Genomic DNA, 23,050 nt, shown 5'->3' on the forward strand with positions numbered 1-23,050 from the left:
TGCACTACAGTTGCTATGAGGTCTGAAAACTGCCTAAAGTATCGGATCACTGCGCTGATGTAACGGAGGTGACATTCACCTTGATGGTGCGGTCGTGGTTGTTGGGGAGGTGTGGCAGCGGAGGCCTGTTCTGGCTCAGTGTGTGGTAGCTGGGGTTGGAGTAGTAGTGGTGGTAACTGTGAGGAACATCTGTGGGCCAAAATAAACACATGGACTCACGTCTGCTGCAATGAAATTACCTCAAGGTCAATAAAATGCATCTTTCCACACACGTGTTACAAAAACACAAGTGAGATACAACTAAAACCACATTATGACCAAGAACAACTATAACAACGTAAAAAAATATATAAACGTATAGGGCCAAAGAGGTCACATGATCCAATATTAGACAAAAAGCAAAGAATAGAGAAAAGTCTCTATGTAGCAGAATAGTTTTCTCTTCTTTACTTCCCCATTAATCATCTCATGAATCCTCTGATTTATCTTGTGACCCTTTGCGAGTTTGGTAACCACTTGAATAAACCACCTATCTGTATTATAAAGTAGTTTAAACAAGCTCCACCTTGACCAGCTACAACAGTGAAATGCAGCTTACACATCAATGTACCAGCAATAATAACTTTAATTATATCAGTAACAGGGCCCAATTTCTGCAAAACAAGTACATTTAGTTGATAATACTGCTGTACTTTTCCTTCAGTAAGATTTAAACACCAAACTTAGTATTTTTACATTGTTGTGTTGGTACTTTTATTTAAAGTGCTCATATTATGCTCATTTTCAGGTTCATAATTGTATTAAGAGGTTATATCAGAATAGGTTTACATGGTTTAATTTTCAATAAACACCATCTTTTTGTTGTACTACACATTGCTGCAGCTCCTCTTTTCACCCTGTGTGTTGAGCTCTCTGTTTTAGCTACAGAGTGTGGCATCTCACTTCTGTTCCATCTTTGTTGGGAGTCGCACATGCGTAGTAGCTAGGTAAGGACTACTAGCCAGTCAGAAGCAGAGTATGAGGGCGTGCCATGCTAGCAGCTAGGCGAGCATTATAACGTGTGTTACAAAGTGATGCACGTTTGTCATGGAAGTAAAAGATGGACTACAGTAGAGCTGTTTGGAGCAGTTTGTGAACAGTGGTTTCTGTTGGAGATGGTAAGTCCCTTTGGGGTGGACTTTGGGCTTTTTCACTTTGTAAACCTATAACATGCACAAAAAGATATATAACACAATAAAGGAAAGGGAAAAAAGCCAAAAAGCATAATATGAGCTTTATATGAGATAATATAAAGCATCTCAGTACTTCCTCCACCACTGTACTAATAAGGTATATGACATTGACATACCTGGAACAGCGTATTCAGAGTTGACTGTGCGGCTGGTGGAGAAGGACACGGTCGGCGTGTTGTTCTGTTTGTCCTTCTGCCTGCGGCGGTAGAGCAGCAGCAGAGCCAGCAGCAAGACCACCAGGATGACGAGCACGACGATGCCGCCAATGGCTCCCCACGACTCCCTCTCACCAGGAGGAAGGGGGACCATAACGCTCCCCGACTGCTCAGACGAGTCTGTCAAACAGGAGGTGGAAAGAAAAATCAAGAACAGCAACTAAAGCAACTTTCATTAACTTTCAACCTCTGAGATGGAAAGAGGACAGTCATAGAAGCCACTGACTTTACATATGGAATATCATGTTTCTATCCACTACTTTTTAAGAAAAAATATTTAAAAAACCTGTTTGTTTCTATACCTTGTTTACAGTCTTCTGCTTCACTTTCACACACACAGTCTCCAGTGTATCGGTCACAGATGAGGTTGGTCGGACAGGAGCAGGTCTGAGTGCAGAACGGACCAAAACGGCCTGGACTGCAGGCTGGAAAACACAAGGTACATGTCACATCCATACATTAGATATGTGTAACAAGTATTTACCTATGATGCAAAGATAATAATGCTCCACTTGTTTGGTCATATTTCACCTAGTCTATATCCTTGACGTTCCACTTCCGGGATTGCCGCCAGATTTCACTCATTTAGGCCGGATATCCGTTGCCTTGGGCTACCTTTGTGTTGGCATTTTAAACTCCGGTCGATATATGTGGACTATGGTTAACCTTTTCTCAGCTAGCTAGACTGTCCAATCTGAGTTTTCTGTTGCAAGACTAAAAACACTTTTAAATGTACACGTTCCACCAAAACAAGTTCCTTCCGAACCTATTTTGCAGGAACACCGCGGCTTTTCTCCGGTGCTTAGCACCGCCCAAGACGATTGTGATTGGTTTAAAGAAATGCCAATAAACCAGAACACGTTTTCATTTTTTTCAATTCTTAGTACAATTAGAACTTGTTTCTTAATTTTTTATTCCATTTCATCTTTGTCATATAGGATAGTAACCTGAATATCTTTGGGGTTTGGACTGTATAACAAGCAATATGTGAAAAAATATGACGGGAACTTTACTCTTGTCTGACATTTTACAGATTCAATGCTTAATTGAGAAAACAATCAGCAGATTGATCGATGATAAATAACAATTGCTGTTGACTATACATATTTTAAGCAAAACAATAACACTTAACAGGGAATGTATTACAACTGTCAATATTTTGGTGACAACAGATGCTTTTGCACCCATAATACCAGTAAGTTAATAACGCTAAAGGCCCCTCTTGGATGTGATGTTGTGATTGATGCAACAATCAGCTGTATTCCTCTCTCAGCAGTCATATTTCATGTTTGACTTTTCTAGTTGCTATATGATGTTGCACTCACGTATGGAGCAGTCAGTAGCAGTCCAGCCAGGCAAACATTCACAGTGACCGTCCCGGTGGTCGCATGTGGAGTTGTTGGCACAGTTAACACACACTTCAGAGCACTGTTTGCCGTAGTAGCCAGCTGGACAAACTGTAAAACACACAATGTCATATATAACCTTACCTGCGCTAGATTATATTGATATGAATGTAGGAGAATTCTGTAACTATCTATGCCATGTGCTTATGTATTAAATGAGTTTGGATGATTTGCACGTGTGGATGATTATTGGTGTCAATGTCAACCTTGATCACAGTTGGGTCCAGTGTATCCAGGTAGGCAATCACACTCTCCTGTCACATGGTGGCAGCGGTACGACTGGCCACAGGATGGGCATGACATGCTGCACAGGTCACCATACATACCAGCTCTGCATTCTGGGAGACAAAGCAATAAAGAGTGAGCCAAGCCAGATATTACACAGTCAATCCAGTACACTTCTGGTCTTGATCTGATCTGATTTTTGCTGGCTGACAACAACACTCACTGTTCTGACAGGTGTCTCCCCAGTAGCCAGGGCGACACACACACGCTCCAGTTTCCCTCAAGCATGTGTCACTGTTGGGGCAATGCTTGAAACAGGACTGGTTACAGTGGCGCCCCCACAGGCCCTTTAAACATGGCTCGTTACAGCGAGAACCTTGAGGGAAAAAAATGGAGAGCGGATGAAAGAAGCAGTGCAAGCCCACTCTTACGGTGTTATAAGAAGTATTCCTATCCAAGTAAATTGGCAGTACCTTGATGGAGATAATTTACTCCATCCAAGTAAAAGTATTCAAAAATGTACCTTTGTAGAAATAAGCACATATAACAAGTAAAATATATTCAACTATCAAATGGAAAAGTATTCAAGACGAGTTTAAAGTATTGATACAATAATCTGTAAGTGCATGTTTCAGTCCATTAATTACACATTGTGTATACTTAATACTGCTGACTGATGTATAGCGTAGCATAAGTTTGATTTCCTTCCATCCACAAAGACACTGGTTCATTTTAGAACTGTATGAAAAGTCTGAAAAAAAAAAAAAGTCATATTTGTTTTTTCTATTATAATCAGAAGGAATATGACATTACAATTTTACTTGTACTTAACTTGGGTAATTTTATTTTATGCTACTCTATAATACTAGTACTTTATAAAATATGATGCATTGTTATAAAGTAAAATATCTAGGTAGATCTAAGTAGTTACAATTTACTCCACCTTAACAAACTATAGCAGTAAGATTATACTTTAATGCATCAGTATTAATAACATAATAATACAATATATAATAATACAACACTTGGGGAAAATTCTTTTCTGGATAATGAGTACTATTAATACTATTAATACTTTAAGTACTTTAAGCTGATCGTACTTCTGTACCTTAATTTAAGTGAGATTTTGGATGCAGGACTTTTACTTATGTAAAGGATCTGAATACTTCCTCCAACACTAAATGTGATAATAATAATATAAAAAAAAAGAACATAAAAATTAACAAGCTTTTTCTCTGTGATGTATTGCCTACACTATACAGCTTTTTAAATGAAAACAAAAAGCTGCAGGGAGATCGGAAAACTGTTAGTATAACAAATGGTATTAGTAATGTAAAGTAGGGGTGATTAAAATGAATGGGCAAATATACATAGCATTCCTGGTGGTCCTTTAGTTCAGAGAACAGCACAATCAGAATCAAAGTGAGACAAAGTGGTTTAAAACCTGTGGCTCATTTAGGTCTGTTGGACCAGACTTATCTGTGGTACCAAAGCCAAGCTGGCAGCGACACCAAGAGGACGTCATCACTTACCCGACCAACCTGGCAGACAGTGGCATTTCCCGGTGGTAGCTTGGCAACCGTCATCATGAACACAATCACACCTCTTCAGGCAGCCTGGTCCAAACGTGCCCATCTGCACATGTGAGCAAATGCCAACGGGCAAAGAAATGTCAGGGGAATCTCTTCAACGTTAGGCCAGCTCAGTCAGAGTCAGACAAAATACTACACTGGCAATGTGTTGTTGTATAGACAGCCTGGTGGTTTGGCATGGCACAGACAGGAGGCACACACATCCAAAACACAGATTAAAGCATACAGAGGGTGAGGTAAGGGATGAAAAGCTGGACGTTTCTACAGACAGTCCAATCAGAACTGACATGTTCTGTACAGTTTAATTATCACCCTTATGATTTGTGTATCAGTCTTATCAAAGATAGCGGCTCATTTTTCTACTCTGCTTGACATAGAATAAACATATAGTGCATTTGTCTTATCTTCTACAGTTGGTATTATTTTACAAAGTGGCATGTGTTTTCATGCAATGCTGTAGCTTGAGTCCAGAACCTTTTCTGTTGCTTTGGGAGTCCAACAGAGAAGAAGGGTTCACACGTTAAAACTGATCTTTTCATTAAAACATGACACCCGAATTTTTACTTTGCACCTCCCTTTATTTCATATTATTTCAACTTTTATTTTATTATATTTCAGTTAATGCATGTTATTTTACTATGTATGTAAAGTATATTTATTTTTTCCTGTGTATAGTGATTGTCTATCTTATTTTAGCTACCTTTTATTTGCCCATTTTTGACTGAAAGAAGTCTTTATGACCTAAGATCTTACTGTACTACACATCAAAGTGATGCACGTTTCATTAAATAATTATTTTTTTCATTATTCAGATAATTGTCTGTATTAGTGGCTGTTTGAATATCGTAATTCAAAGATCACTGGCTAGAGGCTAGAGTTTAACTACCTTTTCATTTAACAAAGTGGTGGTATAATCTGCTCCCTGTGCAGAATGATGTGTGTACAATTAGTAGGTTTGTGGAAATATATATTTTTTTGTATTTGTATTCAAATTTACTTTTATTGTCTCCTAAAAGAGAATACTGTCTTGGATTAAAGAACTCGCTGCATAAAAACAAGTCATAAAAAGACACTTTTTGTCTGGTTTGAGATTATCTGATGCCCACCTCTGTACCACTTCATTAACAAAAGTAGGTCAAGCAAGCCTCATATCCAGGCATTTACCTGGCACGGTTGGTCACAGTGCACCCTCTGCCAGCCCGCTGTGCAGGTGCAGGATCCATCTGCAGGATTACATTTTGCCCCGTTGGCGCAGTGGCAGGTGGCGTTGCATCCTGGGCCCCAGGTTCCCTCAGAGCAGGGGGTGGAACAGTCCGGCCCACGCCAGCCTGCAGACACACAGAGAACCGACAGCCATGTTACATAGAAGGTTATTTCACCATTTGTGCTCCAGTCATGCATTCATGGGTCTGTCAATAGGTCAAGCATTGACTGTCAGGCAATCAAACATTTCACAATCATAACATTTATGTGTGAATATTTTTTTACCCTCCTTGCAGAAGCAAGTCCCGTCAATTGGTGAGCAGTCGACAAAGTTTTCACAGGAGCATTCCAGAGAGCAGTTCTTGCCATAGGTGCCACTTTTACACTGACTCTCACAGTGAACCCCCTGCAATAATAAATAATATTAACTTTAATAAACCTAGAAGGCAGATGAAAGGTGACATAAACATACAATAACAATAGGTCATTAGATGTGAGAGCTACCAGCACAGAAATTAGTAAGAAAATATAAAAGATTCACAAACTTAATTTATTAATTCATCAATTGATTACTAACTTAATCATTCTAAACTGCACCACTCACCGTATACCCAGGGGCACAGTGGCATTGTCCGGTGGCACTATCACACACCCCACCATTCACACACAGACACGGCTCTAGGCAACCATGACCATAGAAACCGTGAGCGCAGGTCTCGTTACAAAACAGTCCTGCCCACCCTGGCTGGCATGTGCATTCTCCTTTCATTGGGTGGCAGCTGGACAATGAAATATAAGTAAATATGGTGAAGTTGCTACAAAATACAAATGAACAGTGAGAAAGTGCTGACTCTGCCAAAGAACCCACTTTCTTCCCTCATTTTTATTATTATTAGGATATGTGTATTTACTTCTACCACATATTTTTGTATTGATACACTCATTTCTGACAGGCAGGTCTGTTCTGAAATCAGAAATAATCTCTTTTGGTTGAAAAAACATCTCAGCTGCTGGAGCCAGTGAACCTGATGACAGTTAAGCTAAGTTAATTAGCAAACATGCACACCCACACAGGTGTTTTCAATTATTCTGGTTAATTAGTTGCCCCACCTCCACAGGTGCAACAGGAGTGTTTGGGAGATGTCAGTCAAGCACAGTCTGCATACGCCCTCACAGTCCTAAGGTCTAATCAGGTAACATTTAAACATCTGTGTGGGTTTGACTCATTGACATATATATAATGGACCAACAGATCCCGTTGCTCTGGACGGAGATCAGTGAAGGCCATTAGAAGCACTTTTCCGGTGAGCGCTAAGCGTTACTGCGCAGCCTCCAACTGAGAGAGACGACGTAAATGTGCCGTGAGCAACCTGTCTGAAAGGTGGAAGTCTTCTGGTAGCTGTGCCAAGAGAAATTTCAATCGTTCCCAATCTTGCAGAGACGGAGAGCGTAGATATGTAAGTAGATAACATAGGCACAGGCTAATCATTGCTAACTAAAATGCTAGTTAACATTAGTAATTACACTTAAACAGCTAATGTGAGACGAAACGGCCTGCGAGCTTCTCCTGTACTATACGGTAATTCCTCTACTGTGCGACAGTAAGTCGCGTGGTTATGACACAATCGTTAGCCTATTTTTACAAAAACGCCTGCTACGGAGCCATAACGTGAGGTACAAGGTAATGGAGCCTTTTATAAGATTTGCTTTATGCTTTTTTTGCGAGGGAAAAAGTCTTGATGAGGACTGAGTTTGTAAAATACCTCAAGTAAACTTTCACCTTCAAAGCAGCACAAATCTGACATTACACTGTGTTACCAACCACAGCTGAGGAGTGGATGAGCTAAGGTCTAAATAAGGCTACCACTGGCTAGATAACTTGTCCAAAATTGTGTCTTTGACTGTGCTCACTGAGGTTTCGCTCAACCAAAGTTGGGTTATTTCTGCCTCCAGAGTAGCACTTCCTCAGAGAAATGTTTATTAAGCTTAAATCCCCTCTTCTTCTCCTGACAACTCCACTCACCTGAGTGTGTGTTTGTCCTGGCAGAGACACGTGCGTTCACAGAGCATGCCGTATTTACCGGGTGCACACATCCTTTCTCTGCAGTGTGGACCACGGAAGCCTGGCTCGCACAGGCAGCCTCCATCGATGTTGTAGCAGCGTGCGCCGTTAGCACAGTCACACACACCTTTACAGTCCTGACCATAAGTGCCTGCAGCACACTCCTCATTACACCTGATGGCAGTAACAAGTTTAGAAGGTTATTGATACACAGGAGAGCTGGACAAAATGGAAATTAATGCACAAGTCTGTTGATTTGCACATGAACCACAACCTAATCTAAACTTCCATTTTGCATTGTGGTTAGCCGGTCATGATGTTAACCAAGGCTGTATTTGTTTTTATGGAAAATTTGGATCATGCAACAAGGCGGGCCTGCTTGGTTCATTAGGGGAATGATTGTAAAGATTTACAACGAATATGTTTATGGCATTTACTCTCTAGCTGGGACGTTTTGGGAACTATTGGCGAGGATTTGCTATGGACAAAATACACACGGGGATACACTGCTAAGAGCAAATTACGTTTAACCATTTATCCAGCTAATCCTGCTTAAATAGCTCACGTTACTGTATTGTGTGAACAGTTAACTTCATTTAATATTGTTATGTGGCGTTTTCTTTTGCAGGGTGCAAATGTTCCACCAAAACAAGAGCTTTCCCGAGACTATTTTGCAGGTCCACACTTGCTGCGTCTGGAGCTTAGCGCTTCCTAAGATGATTGTGATTGGTTTAAAGAAATGCAAACAACCCCTGACCGTTTATTTTCCTATCCAGGAATGTTGTGTGGACTAGCCAGACCTTCCTCCGCAGCGTTGTGGAGATAGGTCTGGCAATGTGAGACTAACCGTTCGATGACTAGATATCATGCAATCAGTATCTGCACACAGCATGCTCGTATTAACCAACCTGATGCTTTAATACCAAAGGACATCAAGTGTATGACGAAGACAAAATACAAGCATTCACTTACAGTCTTAGAAAGTTTTGTGTTTTGGTTCTTTAAGAAAGAAGCTGTCCCTTGGGTTAAATGGACCTATAGGAAGGCCCCATGCACAAGAACAGTCAAAAGCAGCCACATAAAACACTTCCACATACACACCTGTTACCAGTAAAACCTTTAGCACACTGGCACTGTCCAAATTCGGGGTCACATTTGCCCCTGTTGTGGCAGACACACTCTTCAGCACAGTTTGGTCCAAACCTTCCCTCCGAACATCGCTCCGTGCAAAATGCACCCTGCAGTGTAATAAGGGAAATAAACTTTGATGAGGTAGAAAGAAATGCCAAGATGCATTGTTGCAAAAACTGTAAGGAGAACCAACATAGCCACTTTACAATTTATGCAGTTACTCAGAAAATAATCGTCTAGCTTGCTTTCTGATGGAATCACAATCATGTCTCTTCTCATGCATGGCTTCCAAAGACAAATAAACTTCCATGAGGACATAAGTGGAAAACCTTGCATCTACATGTCTCCAGACAGAGATAGGTTGGTTACTAAATATCTCTAGAAATAACTGGACTGGTCGTCCAAAGTTTGGAGCCAGCTGGAATATTACACATAAGGCTAATTCAAAATCTGGCAACCTCCACGGATAACATAAAGGTTAGTGTCAGTGCAAGTTTTAACTTTAAAACCTACCGTCCATCCAGGTGGGCAATCGCAGATCCCTTTGCCTTTACAAATACCACCATTCTGGCAGGAGCATCGTGCCTGGCATTTCCTTTGACACGCCTTCTCACAGCTGGGGGCAGAGGATGGAGTTGATGCTTAATAACAACTTAATGAACCACTTTAGTCAAAAACACTTCATGTGTCCTGGGACATTCCTGAGGACTTAACTAAATGTTCTGTTCTACAGTAAAAATAAACAAAATTGAGTTTTTTTTAATTGGTTATTCAAGCAGCTGCACGGTGGTGTACTGTACTTAAAGGGTAACTACCATTTTTTTCAACCTGGGCCCTATTTTCCTATGTTTTTGTGTCTAAGTGACTGATGGGAACAACAATCTTTGACAATTGTCCAGTATTAAGCAAGATCACTGCAGTCTTCAGCGGCGAAACAAGCTACAATGTAAGTTAAAAGGTCAATTGTCCAGCTTGTATTTACCTTCACAAAAGTGCTTGTTTTGCCACTGACAGGCTCAGATTAATATTCGAAGTGTCTGACAACATTATGGAAAGAATTTCTAAGGAGGTCGACCTTTCTGTTAAAGAGTAAGATCCTTTTTTTTAAACATCAAAACATCCGTGAAATTGCGTTCGCTAAACCCACCAGACTCCATATAAAATAAACAGTAATTTTAGCATCGTAAAATACACTTCATTCAAAGTCGATAGAAACAAAATAAAACTATGAAAAGCCGTTTTGGGTCGTCTTTCCACTTTTCCAACCATCACAACTCTAATTTTGGTTGAAATAAATACATAGTTTACCGATTTACATGTGAAAATATGTTGGCTCTATACACGCTAAAGGTATTGCTTTTTTAAGTGGAGTCTGGTGGGATTAGCGCTAGCAACTTCAGAGCTGTTTCTGGTTAAACAAAAAGGTCTCTAAGAGGTTTTAAAGGTATATCTCTGAAGGGATCCTTTCCATAATGTTGTCAGACACTTAGGGACCGTTCGGTATTTATGGAGTGGACCACCGGAGGAAAATAGGGGAGGGTCAGCCAACATTTTTTTAGTCTGGGCAGGGCGGGGGGGTCACCCAACTTTTTTGTTCATGAAAAGAGCAACATTTCAAGTGGCTTGTTTGGTGCATATTTATCCATGTAGCACTCAGTCTCGGCCCCCTAGCAGATGGGTCTGATGGGTTTGCTGAGGGGGCAGGAGGAGCACTGCCCCCCTGGTGGCTCAAACAGCTAATTGGATTGTTTAAAAAATGAGTGGAATAATTACATCTGGCATGACCAGATATTTTATAAATATCTTAAATAACACAAAACAACTAAATGGTGGTAGGTAATACATCTGATTTCATATACTGCTTCAGTTAAAAAAAAATATTACCTGGCTGACGATGGGAGCAGCAGGACGCAAAAAACGAAAGTTACTGTTGCACTAGTCTGGACATCTTGCCGTGCCAACCTTGCAATAAAGGTTTCCTAAATGCCATGTATATAAATGTGATGTCAGTTTACTAATTGATTGTGGGTTTGGTTTAGATTTGGACTTTTATACGTTTATTCCACTTTGTTTAAACGGCGAAGTGGAGAGGCCTCATTCACCTGTTTGGAGCTGGCTGGTGAATGTGACGCTCGTATAGGCCTTGCTGGATACACCGTGTCATTTACCTTTTTGTGGATCTACTGATCGCTGTGGATTACTTTTTTTCCTGTGTCATTGGATTACGGCAAAATACGGATCTTTTTTCTCAACGTGTCTTAACGTTTAATGGTGTGACTGCGCTTCGTTTCTGCATTTGGAGAGGCATCTCAACAGACTGGAGGTCCAACACTGATTGTTCACTGTTACATTTTAGTTGAATTTAAGCGTAAAATAAACATATGTGTTTTGGAATATAGCCTAATGTTCAGCTTCGGCAGCTTTACCTATGTGCTAAAATATACAATGACGAAGCCTAGTGACAAGTCCATAGCAACCAGTGTTGAATTGGTTATTTCCCAGTGTCCTTTGCTGAATGGTCTCAATGTTTTATTGTTTTATTTCATGTGAATACTAGTTTACTAAGAGGAGTAACTTAGTATTTGAAGTAATGCAGTAATGCATGAAGTGTGCATTTAGTTTCCATGCTTATTGTGTTTCCACAACAATGTTAGTGAGTAAATCTACTGAAATGGCCACCACACCATAACAGAGGAGTGGGATGTATAAGATGAGAATGCAGAGGTTAACTCCTGTATGTCAGGGTTTTAAAAATCAAATGGTATCTGTACTTCTTTGCTAAGTGCACAATTGCATGCAAGGGGAGGGTCGTGCCTCTTTTTCAAATCATTTTGGAGGGTCATAGGAAAATTATTACTGACGAGGGGAGGGTCAAGTCGTTTTAGGTTAGAGGCCACAAAATTCCTCTGGTGGCCCCTTAATTAAATAACGATGAGCCTGTCAGTGGCAAAATGAGCACTTTTGTGAAGGTAAATACAAGGTGGACAATTGCCCTATTAACTTACATTGTAGCTTGTTTTGCCACTGCCGACTGCAGTGATCTTGCTTAATACTGGACCAATGTCAAAGATTGTTGTTCCCATCAGTCACTTAGACACAAAAACATAGGAAAATAGGTTGAAAGAAAAGGTAGTTACCCTTTAAGTACAATTTTGAAGTCCTTCTACTTTACTTGAGTATTTCCTTTTCTGCTATTTTATACTTCTACTCGACTACAATTAAAAGGCAAATATTGTACCTTTTACTCCTTTTTAACTGATAACTTTAGTCGCTAGTTTTTTATTGATCCCTGCAGGAAATTCACAGTACATAAAGTAATTAAAATATGTCCTAACTTTACCAGCTGCAACATTAAATGGATGCAAACATTAATGCATCAATAATAATTACAATATTAAAATACAATATTATAATATACATGTTTTCAAATGGGCCATTCTGCATAATGACTGTTTACTTTTCATACTTTATATTTTGATGCTCATACTTGTACTTTTACTAAGTAAAATGTTGAATGCATGACTTTTACTTGTAACAAAATAAGTAAAATGAGTACTTAAGTACCTAAAAATGTTAAAATCTTGTTACTCTAGAGAAGTTGTCTACAGACATAATGACCTTATACACGGCATTTAACATTTAATGTTAACTCATTATTATATTCTCCTTAACTGCTCTGAAGAAAAGTTAAAAAAGCATGAAGCAATAAAAAGAAAACAGTAGCTCTCTGATTACAATAAAAGTTGGCATTTCAACAGCTTTGTGGAAATCAGCAGCAGAGTTGGAACGTGTCTTCGACCAATCAGATTACTTGGCTGAAACTGCCTGTTGTACAATTCAATGTGGGAACATTATATTTTCTTATACACCCTTGATGTGAAATAATATGGATAGACTTCAAATATACACAATTCATTAAGGAGCTTTATCCCATAATTATTGTTGCCAAGCCCCCATTCCTATTTAGCTCAAAGTGTATTGTGTGTTCACATTGGCAGAGTAAAGAGTTTCCACTCATATTTAGTGGATAAGAATTTTCATTGCTTACTCATCCTCAGGGGCATCTAAAAACAGGGCGTACAAATGACTCATGGATTATAGCATAGTACACCAGGGTCTTTTTTCCATCTTAAAATGAAATTGTGGAAACAAATAACTTGGTAATAACTGACAAATCTTTTTTTTAAAAGATAATTTTGGGGGCATTTTATGCCTTTATTTATTAGGACATGAAAGGGGAGAGAGAGAGAGGGGGAACCACACGCAGCAAAGGGCCCCAGGTTGGATTCAAACCCACAGCTGCTGCGTCGAGGAGTACACCTCTATATATTGGCGTGCGCTCTACCAACTGAGCTACCCGGGCGCCCAGAACTGACAGACCTGTCTGACAGACCTCCTGAGAAAATTAAAATAATGAAGTCAAGTGTAATAAAGTGATGTGTAATAAAGTTATGTATCAAGTATCTCCTAAATGAAATAGTTAACTGTACATACTCTTAAAATGACAGTACATAGTGTAAACTTTTTGCTAAGCTAGCGTCAGATTGGTTCCGACTTAAAATCTCAACAACTACTAAATGGATTGCCATGACATTTTGTTCAGAAATCCATGGTCCCCAGAGAAACAATCCTACTGACTTTCATCTTGTTTCCACCAACAAGATGTTAACATATTTTGCTGTTTAGTCAAATATCTAAACTATTGGATGGATTGCCATGACATTTGGTTCAGACATTCATGTTCCTCTCAGGATGAATTGAAACACCGTTGATCCTCTGACTTTCCGTTTCCTATCAGCCTTACTTTGTGTTTGGTGCTAATTAGCAAATGTTTGCATGCTTACATCCTAACTTTAGGTGAACAGGGTAAACATACCCACTATACATTAGAACATAAGTTACATTAGCTGTGTTCGAAACCATTCCCTATCACGGAAATAGTGCACCATATAGTGTGTTCGCCATTTTGTAGTGGTGTTTGAATTCTCTGCGGTAAATTTCATTCACTATATAGTCCACTATAAAATACCCACAATGCACTGTTAATTTGAGTGTACATCCGATGTACCCTACATTTTACTCCCGTATACCACAATGCAATGCAGCCGTGTTTTCCCGGAGGAGAACAAGAAGCAGAAATCACTGCGAAAACTGAAAAGAAAAAATGGACCGGACTTTCGTTTCTAAACAGTGGAAATGTAACATGCAACATATACACAACATTTTACTATCCTCCTGGGAGCTCGGTTTGTTTCAAGAACATAGAAGTATTTTAGTTCTGGTTTGTTTATGATGCTGGGCGCCTCCGTCACAAACAACAGGCGCATCTCCTGGCGCAAGTCTCGCAACGATGTGTTTTCAGTGAGTGTCCAAAATCTCGTTTGGTCGTTCCCAATATAGTTCACTATTTAATAAACACTATATAGGGAATAGTGAGTGAATGAGTGAATGAGGGAGCGGTTTCGAACACAGCTATTGTCATTGTAAGCATGTTAGCATGCTGATGTTAGCATTTAGCTCAAAGCGCCACTGTCTAAGTACAGCTGCGCATTGCTGTTGACTCTTAGTCCTGCTGACAGATAACGTATTTGTGTGTTTGTAAACCTAGTTGCCTCAAATTGTTCCTTGTAAGAGGAATAAAGTATTTTGACTTTGGAAATCTGTATGTAATCTAAATTTCAGAAATTTTTAAACCCAAGGGGGGGAACCATTCTAAATTGCTATATTTATTTTGGAATCAGAGAAAAACAGACCATGTAAATGTTGAAAGTGAACAATGTTTGTGTTTCTGTCTCTTTACAAAATCAATATAGCATTTTGCAATGACTCTCCTGATATGCAATGCTCCTATTTAAAATATATTTAATATTTATTTTTGTTCACTTACAAAGTCCCAGTGAATCCGTCCCGACATACGCACTCTCCAGTTGCTTTATCACAGGATCCTCCGGTCCCACACTTGCACCTCTGCAGACAGCCCTTCCCAAAGGTGCCTGCTGGACAGGACTCCTCGCAGTCGTATCCTATGAACCCTGGAGGACACTGACACTTCCCCTTGAAGGGATCGCAGAGAGCTCCGTTCTCACACTTGCACTGCTGACTGCAGCCTGGCCCCCAGTGTTTGTCATCACAGGCTGAAAGGTAACAGGACAAACTTATTTATTGATTATGTTGTTTAGCCAAGATATTGAAGCACACCTCTTCTGGTTTATTCATGCAAAATTGTCCTAAAAATGAATTGTGACTTTAGACTTTTGCTTTGTGGGATTTGCTTTGTTGTTTTTGTTTAATCTTAATCTCCAAATTTGACATACAGTATTTAATGATACAGTTGATGTTAAAAACAAAATTAAAGACTACCTGGGAAAAATGGATCCATTTAAAATCAAACACTACCACCTTCACATTGTGCATCGCCTCACTTTTTAAAACTTATTTACCCAGAAAAAGTTTTTTTTTTATTATTTTATTTTTTTTAATACCATCACTACTGCAGTTACAACATTCTCACCAGGGTGGTTCTTACTTTCATTGCCCACATTTTCCAACGATTTAAACCAGTCAGCTTCCAGTAATAGGCCTCCTACTCTAAACATTAAGTCAAACCTACTCTACATTGCTGGAAATGAAATAAAAACACTGAAGTAAAATAAGATTACTCATGATTATTGTAACTTGCACACAATGCAACTGTGATCATTTTGTGTCAGTCTTGTTTTTCCTCATTCAGTTTTCCTCCCATACACCAACATACACTGTGGTGTACACTCAGTTACATATGATGTAATGAAAAACAAACAGAAACAAATCTGATTAAATTTAACAGCACAGAGATGAATAACAGAATAGAAACAAGAAAGGAAGAGTGCTTGGGGATGACATAAAGTGCTGACTCTTCCACATGTTACTGTGGATCTCCCTAATGCTTCCACATCCAAATCTCCCCCTTTAGCCCTGGAGTGTTATATTACCAACAAATAATTTCGAATTGGCAGGGAGATTTGCATGGAGCTCACAAGAGGGACAAGTTTTAAATGGTTAATTTTACAGAAGCCTGAGGATCAGCTCCGGTGGGGTTAGCGTGCAGTGGAGATTCACACAAGGTTTGGATTTCAATACATGATGAAGAGATCTCAGTCCACTGGGTTGGGTTATGAGAACCCCTATTGGTCATGGGTGCATTCTTTAAATTTCTCACCAATACCTTAAACTGTCTTTGACATTGAACATCGTTGAGAAAAGGTGATATTCAATTGCACTGACGTAACACATGGATGGGTGTCAGTTATCTTCTCACAAGCTAAAAACAATTCCAACAATTTCACACTGACCTCTGTGAATCATCTTTCTTTATGTGAGCAGCAGACATTTATCATGGCCTGAGCTACACGTCCATGTTCCCAGTATCCCCCCTCTACATTTGCCTCTGCTGCACATATGGCCTGCCACAGCTCTGAAAAATACAAGGACTGCTTTAACAATAATTACACAGAGGTACAGAGTACAGCCAAATTTGGTCTGGAGCAAAGCGCGCAGCCATGGACTGTAGAGTTTATTGCACTAACGCAGAGCAGGACCCTTGCCTCTTTCTGTTTAAATGAATCATACCTTCACTTTTTCTGTGTGGGCATTGGGGAGGGGTTCTGCTGGAGTGTGTCACGTTGACTAATGAGAAACTCAGCTGGACCAGCGATTATGTTTACAAAGACATTCTTCAGGACAGCAGGGGAGATTTACTAAAGAGTCTGCAGAACTGTCGACATAAGAACTGAGAGGCTGATGCATCCAGACAGTTGATGAACCAATGGGTTAAATTTACCAGATTGGACGTGCGATTTTTAAGCAACCAGGTGGCAAAGTCCCAGGCCTCAGTGACTAAAACTCTTCCCATGTGTTTGTTTATCTGCATGTAAACATACGTCCTCAAGTGCAAGGCTTTCAACAGTGTTGCTGAGTTTGTTTACCTTGATCAAATACACTTAGCTTAGCTTAAGTGTGTCTAACTTTGATTTAATCATTCTAATGACAAACACTAATCAATCAAAAATTGCATTCATGGCCAATTTTCCTTCCAAGCGTTTTCATCTGTCCATGATAGTTCAATGACCTACAGCATGTTTGATTATTTATCACAGTGACACAACAAAAAACTGACAACCACACATATTCACTAAACTTGTGCTCTCAGGTCTTGATCTTAATAAGACTTCCAAAATAATAAAAGCTTAAGTTAATGGCAGTGATGGAGATATAAATATGTATCCATACAGATTATCATTAACATGACCTGTACAGTGATACAAACCAGTATCTGTAATACCATGTGCATGTATACCCACTGATTGACACACACTTCAGAACTGGCATCTCTTGACCGTCTTTTATTAGGAATGCACACTGATATGGTGGGAAAATTCTTCCTTTTCCCCTGGGAATTGTCCAAGTGGTGTTTTTTTCTTTTTTGCTTGCCTACAAAGTCCACAAAATGCCTAAACAGCCCCCGCTGCTCATTTTTTATTTCAGTCCCTCTATCAAAATCTGCCCTCAGACTAGGCTTGCGTAAAGCAATAAATACTTTGACATTTTTCATTCTCTCCCACGCCTCTTTTTGTTAGTGGTGGAATGTAACTGAGTACAGTACTGTAATTATTGTGAGATATACTGAGATATTTTTCTGATTTTAATCCAGCTCTGTGTCATCTTTGTGTGGGTAGTGTTTTTAAATGAATGGTGTTTGGCTTCCCATGGTAGGGCCAGTGCACAGGTCTCTCCGTGGAGCAGAGCAGTAGAGGTTGTAACGCGTTGTGGAGGTCCTCCAAGATCTCTGCAGACCTCAGCTGCTCTTCTGCTCTGTGCACTGGCGCCACGGAGGGAAGCCAAACCCTGTTCATCTAAACACACTGCCCACACAAAGATGACACAGAGCTGAAATTCGCAAAGTTTCCCTTTAAATACAGATTTGAGGCACTTGTACTTTAATTTCCAAGTTATGCTACTTTATACTTCTACTCCACTACACCTCAGGAGGTAAATTATTTTTTCCTTCATTACTTTTGTCTGACAGCTTTAGTTACTTTTCAGATTACAGTTTTTGATACCCCTAGTGAAAACCATGCATCTCCAAATTTCGTGATCTTTAGAATGTTTCTGATAAACTGAAGGATGAAGTGTTCCTTTATTTGATGAGAAAATGTGCCTACTTCTTAAGCTAAATTAACTCTTTACAAAGCCTCTTGGATCAGCTTAAAGATGTATCGTCACAAAGCTGAAAACAGAGCTGTTTTTAATGAAAAGTTGACTTTTTAGAGATACGTGGTTCTCACAGGACAACGACGCTGCAAACACATGATGATCTTATAGAATGTGATGCATTTCTGTAGATTAAACTACCCTACAGTATATAAAGGAGTTAAATTAGCACAACCATACGCATCTACAGCAGTAAAATGCCACATACACATTAATGCAGCAGTAATATTAATCTAGAAATATCATATATAATATAAAACACTAACAGGGAACATTTTACTGCACAATCAATGTTTCTTTCATGTATGGAATGAAAAGTATTGAGTGTACTTTGCCTCCTCCTTTATTTTCTCCATATTCATGGGCAAACCGTGAGTGTTCAGTATAAAACCCCAGTCCCCTCTCCTTTTTCCCATACTTTGATAGCTCAACACACAGGCATCCAGGAAGTGTCAGGGGCTCATTCTGCCAAAAAGACTCCATTATAGGAAGATACAGTGGAGCCAGGTCTGAAGAGAGGAGGAGGAGGAGTGGAAGAAGAGAAAATAGCAGAGTGAAAGCAAAGAAAGAATATTGAAGTGGAGGGAGGAGTGTAAGGAGAGTCGGAGAGAACTAGGCCACGCAAGAGAGAGTGGGGTAACATTTTCCATTTCCCCTTCCCATCATCCCCCTGTCAAGGCATCAACCACTACCCGTTAAAGCTAATTCCTTCTTTCTGTAGAGGAATAGGGGGGAGTAAGTGGAGGAGGGCTGTGTACTATTGACCCAGCTGACTGCGATGAAACGGGCTGAAGGTAGTGGAAAACTTAATTTTAGTGAGGGGGACAGCAGCCCCGCGAAATGTGGTTCTGGTTTCACACTCCACGTTGTTTGAACGAAATTTAAGGAGATTTTTAGACAAGACAAACTGGGTTAGACTCACTGTTCTGAGTTGGTGCCTTGAATAACTATTATATAATAATTTCGGCTGACTTTAGTTTTGTAACAACATTTCATAACAGGTAAACAGAGCAATTTTAATGTCTTAACTTTTTTTATGGACTATGGCTACTTCCAATACAGTACTTAACTCATAACTTATTTCTTCTTCTATTTTGTTACATGTTTGTTAAAGTAGGAAGAGAAAAGCTGCTCAAAAGTTGAGGTATTTATTTAAGAGTAACTGTGTGAGAGGTGGAGTTGCAGCTCCTCCTGCTCTAGTAAACTGGTTTCTGAACTGAAGCTGACAATAATGACTCATTGCTGTGGATGCAGTAATGCTCCCTTGCTGTTTCCATTGGAAAGGCCTTTTGTCTGTGATGCAGTGGTGTATGTGAATATCAGCCATTTGAATAATGGCCAGTTGTCATTTCCTGTTATGCATGTCAACTTTATTTGTGTGTGCACCTGAAGCTAGAGGGGGAAAGAGAGAAAGTGATGGGAGAAAAAGCAAATGAGAGCATGAGGAAATGTCTGTGAGCGAAGGGAAAAATGTAGATTCATACCGCTGGAACAGTCGTCGCCACGCCAGCCTCCCTCACACTGGCAACGGTCTGGAGCGACGCAACGACCGTGGACACACTCCTTGGTGCAGCGAGCTGTCGATAAGAAACACACTTTATAACAGACCCAGCTAGGTGGAGAACAGTCACTGCAATGGGTGACATACAGCAAGGTGTGCAGTTATCTGAGATTACACATCAGACTGTTAGGACAGTGGTTCCCAACTTTATTTTATCTGATATATCCCCACAGCCCAATAAGATGAGCTTAAGAACTGTTTCATCAACAGAACCCGTCATGTTCCAACTGTGTTCATTTGAATAGATCTGGATGTTATTTACCACTAATAATTATATTACAGTGGATATTGTTACATTAATGGTTTTTCACACAAGATATACTGTTTAGATTGTCTCTTTTTTTTGTCCATTTTCCAACAAATCCTCTAAATTAAAAAGTTTTTCAATGCCATAAACAATGTCAATGATGAGCCTCCAGCCAGTGTTAGATGCCATTAATGCTGTAAAGAAGGTTCCTCTTAGACAGAGTTGTGTTCTCGCCAGCTTCATAAACGATTCTGCTATTAATTAGGTTAATTCAATCATGCATTTATGACTAAAACTCTTGATTCTTTGTAGACAAGTGTTTTCTAACCACACTGAGTACCACAGGCTGTATTACCGTATGCACACAGTGTTTTTCTTTCAATAAACAATAATTTCACTGATTATTTTCTGCTTTGGTTGAAGGTGTATGAATACTGGAAGCTGGAGATTTGGGGGACCTAAGAAAAAGGCTACCGCATCAAATGAAGGAGGTAAGCATAATTATATCTAATTATATGTATTTAGAAAAATAAAAAATACAGTGTACATTGTACAGATAGTGGGTTTAGGAGGAGTCATGGATGACACGCTGAAAGCTGAGATATTTCAATTATAAAGCTTAAAATGGCAGAAGGCTCCAGTCTTTTCTTTTCTGATGTCAATCAGTAAAATCAAAGGCTTTTGTGTTTGGCAACAAAACACACACACACACACACACACACACACACACACACGACTGCTGTGAAAGGTGGCTCATCAATAAGGAACCAAAATGCATATTATTTCTGCTGAATGAAAAACATTTATCTCCAAAATGTCAGTTTTTGAAGCACAAAGCACAGAAACCTTGTTATTACAATCATGCCCTTCTGAGATCATCCAGTGATGTATGAGGTTTGTAAAGCTAAGGTAGAATTTTCTCAAACCATGCTCCCATGTATGGTTTTGCTTTATTTATATATGTCACTGCTGACTGTCTGCTATAACAGCGTTTCAGCAAACTGTTGACAGCTGCATCAGTTTGGTATTTTCAGACGACAACAATTAACTACCTGTTTATTTTAACTACTGCACCCAAACTTATAACTTACCAAGTTATTGTGCAACACAACTTTCTTAAACTGACAATGAACTTTACAGTACAGTACTTAAAGTTAAGATTAAGATTGAGGTTAGGTTTATGGTTACTTAAATCACATAAAAACTCAGTTTGTTAGGGAGATATCATGGTAACTGAGTCACGAATCAAATCCATATGTAGGAATGTTTTCCCCCTTCAAACATTTTAGATTTTTGTTTTGTTTATGGATCTACAAAACATACTGAATCCAAAGAATAACATGTAAAGTGCGTTTGTTTCCACCAGGGTCCCAAGCTGTCAGAAGACAGACTCAAAACATATAACATGAAATTAAACAATAAAATCCGTACAAACTAAACCAAAACTAAATAAATATCCACTTCAAAACAACTAAAATGCAACTAAAATGCAACTAAAAAAATGGACGGATTGAGTTTAAATTTTATTACAAACCTGTAACAGTACTCCATAAATAAGTTCTGACCTGATGTCTAAAAGTCCCTTGTGTTTTGGACAACTTTTACTTATTTATTAAAAGGCTTCCAGTTTGGCTACATCATTTTTTTCAAGCACATTGGCCCTTGTGTTGTCAAGTTGAGTGAGTTTGCCCACTGATGATTCTGTTCACATTCACAGTTTCTGTTGTTCTACCCTGAGCTGTGCATGCAGCATAGTGCCACACCTCTGAATTAATCAGTAACAGATGCTTAGTTTATGAAATAACAGTTGCTGAAATTATGTGAAATCCTTAAACTGAAATTAAAATGTGAAAATGATGAAGAGGGTTTTCATGGTGTCAGCATCACATAGTTTAGTTTAGTTTAAAATTCCAGTTAGTACAGCCAGTATCAGCATGAGAAGCCTCAGTGGGAAGAGAACCCATAATTGTGGTAATTCCAGTTTCATGTGCTACTCTTATTAACTTTGCATGTTGCATGGAAAAAAGACAAAAAAGAAATGTTGGTATTGTGCTGGATTAATACCAAAAGTATTCACCCAACATCAGGTTACTTTGTTTATTCAGGCTCCCGTTTAAATGTCTATTTTATTGCATTACAGAAATCTTTCAAGCCTAAGTTGTTTCTTTGGCATTAACAAAGGGATCACATCTTAAATCTGGCCTGAATATATTTTGAATGTATTTGTTGATTGTGAAAGGACTTTTATAATTCTGTTTATTTACAATGTTAGTTTGCACAATACTACTGATGTTGCACACCCATGGGTGGGACCAGAAGGGTAGCTATCATTGAGGACACTGAGGTCAGGTCCTCAGTATTTTTTCTGGGATTTGGGGCTTTTTAGGAACCAAGGAGACGTGTACATTGTATAAATAAAAAGTAACAGTCATGACCTCGGATCTTCTAAAATGCTGGGTACGGCACAGGGTGGGACAAGACCTGCTTGCACTTGAAACCTACTTTTTCTAATGTAGGGTTAGGGTAAGTAGGGTTCAAATGAAATAAAATAGACATTTTAAGGAGAACATTCAACCGTGTTTCAGTCCTTGGGAGGCTTTTGGACAGAAGACAGAGGTGTGGGTATTTTGCAGACTGATTGTCTGAAATAATCAGATTAATTCAGTACATGTGAACATTCAGATTGTTTACCTGGCTTTTCAAGATCTCTACAAGGCGGGCATGAAAGCAGCCAAGGGCCTGTTGATCAATGTGCTTTGGTGTTTATTGTGGTGATGGTTAATACAACCACAGATCAAAACCTCTCTAAAATCTGGCGATTGCCTGCTGGCTAAGGACTTGTCTTCTTCTCTGTTTCATGTTTTAGCATTCCTACTGTTTGTCTCAGTGATAAAAAGTATGTAGGTGAGTGGATTGTTTAAAAGTTT

General features: G+C 39.3%; 1 protein-coding gene across 1 annotated transcript in view; it reads right to left on the reverse strand.

The window, feature by feature from the left end:
• pear1 (platelet endothelial aggregation receptor 1) overlaps positions 1–23,050 on the reverse strand; it is a 54,294-nt gene that overhangs the window by 8,132 nt on the left and 23,112 nt on the right. Inside the window, exons 5-19 of the mRNA XM_078252276.1 lie at positions 19,800–19,892; positions 14,954–15,200; positions 9,580–9,682; positions 9,037–9,173; positions 7,897–8,109; positions 6,478–6,652; positions 6,159–6,279; positions 5,835–5,998; positions 4,611–4,713; positions 3,302–3,454; positions 3,060–3,191; positions 2,773–2,904; positions 1,750–1,872; positions 1,349–1,567; positions 80–189 (exon numbers count right to left, since the gene is read on the reverse strand). Of these exons, the coding sequence (XP_078108402.1) occupies positions 80–189; positions 1,349–1,567; positions 1,750–1,872; positions 2,773–2,904; positions 3,060–3,191; positions 3,302–3,454; positions 4,611–4,713; positions 5,835–5,998; positions 6,159–6,279; positions 6,478–6,652; positions 7,897–8,109; positions 9,037–9,173; positions 9,580–9,682; positions 14,954–15,200; positions 19,800–19,892 (2,225 nt within the window). The remainder of the gene's footprint in view (positions 1–79; positions 190–1,348; positions 1,568–1,749; positions 1,873–2,772; positions 2,905–3,059; positions 3,192–3,301; positions 3,455–4,610; positions 4,714–5,834; positions 5,999–6,158; positions 6,280–6,477; positions 6,653–7,896; positions 8,110–9,036; positions 9,174–9,579; positions 9,683–14,953; positions 15,201–19,799; positions 19,893–23,050) is intronic.

This window comes from Sander vitreus, chromosome 6 (genome assembly GCF_031162955.1).
Source record: "Sander vitreus isolate 19-12246 chromosome 6, sanVit1, whole genome shotgun sequence".
Lineage (NCBI taxonomy): Eukaryota > Metazoa > Chordata > Actinopteri > Perciformes > Percidae > Sander > Sander vitreus.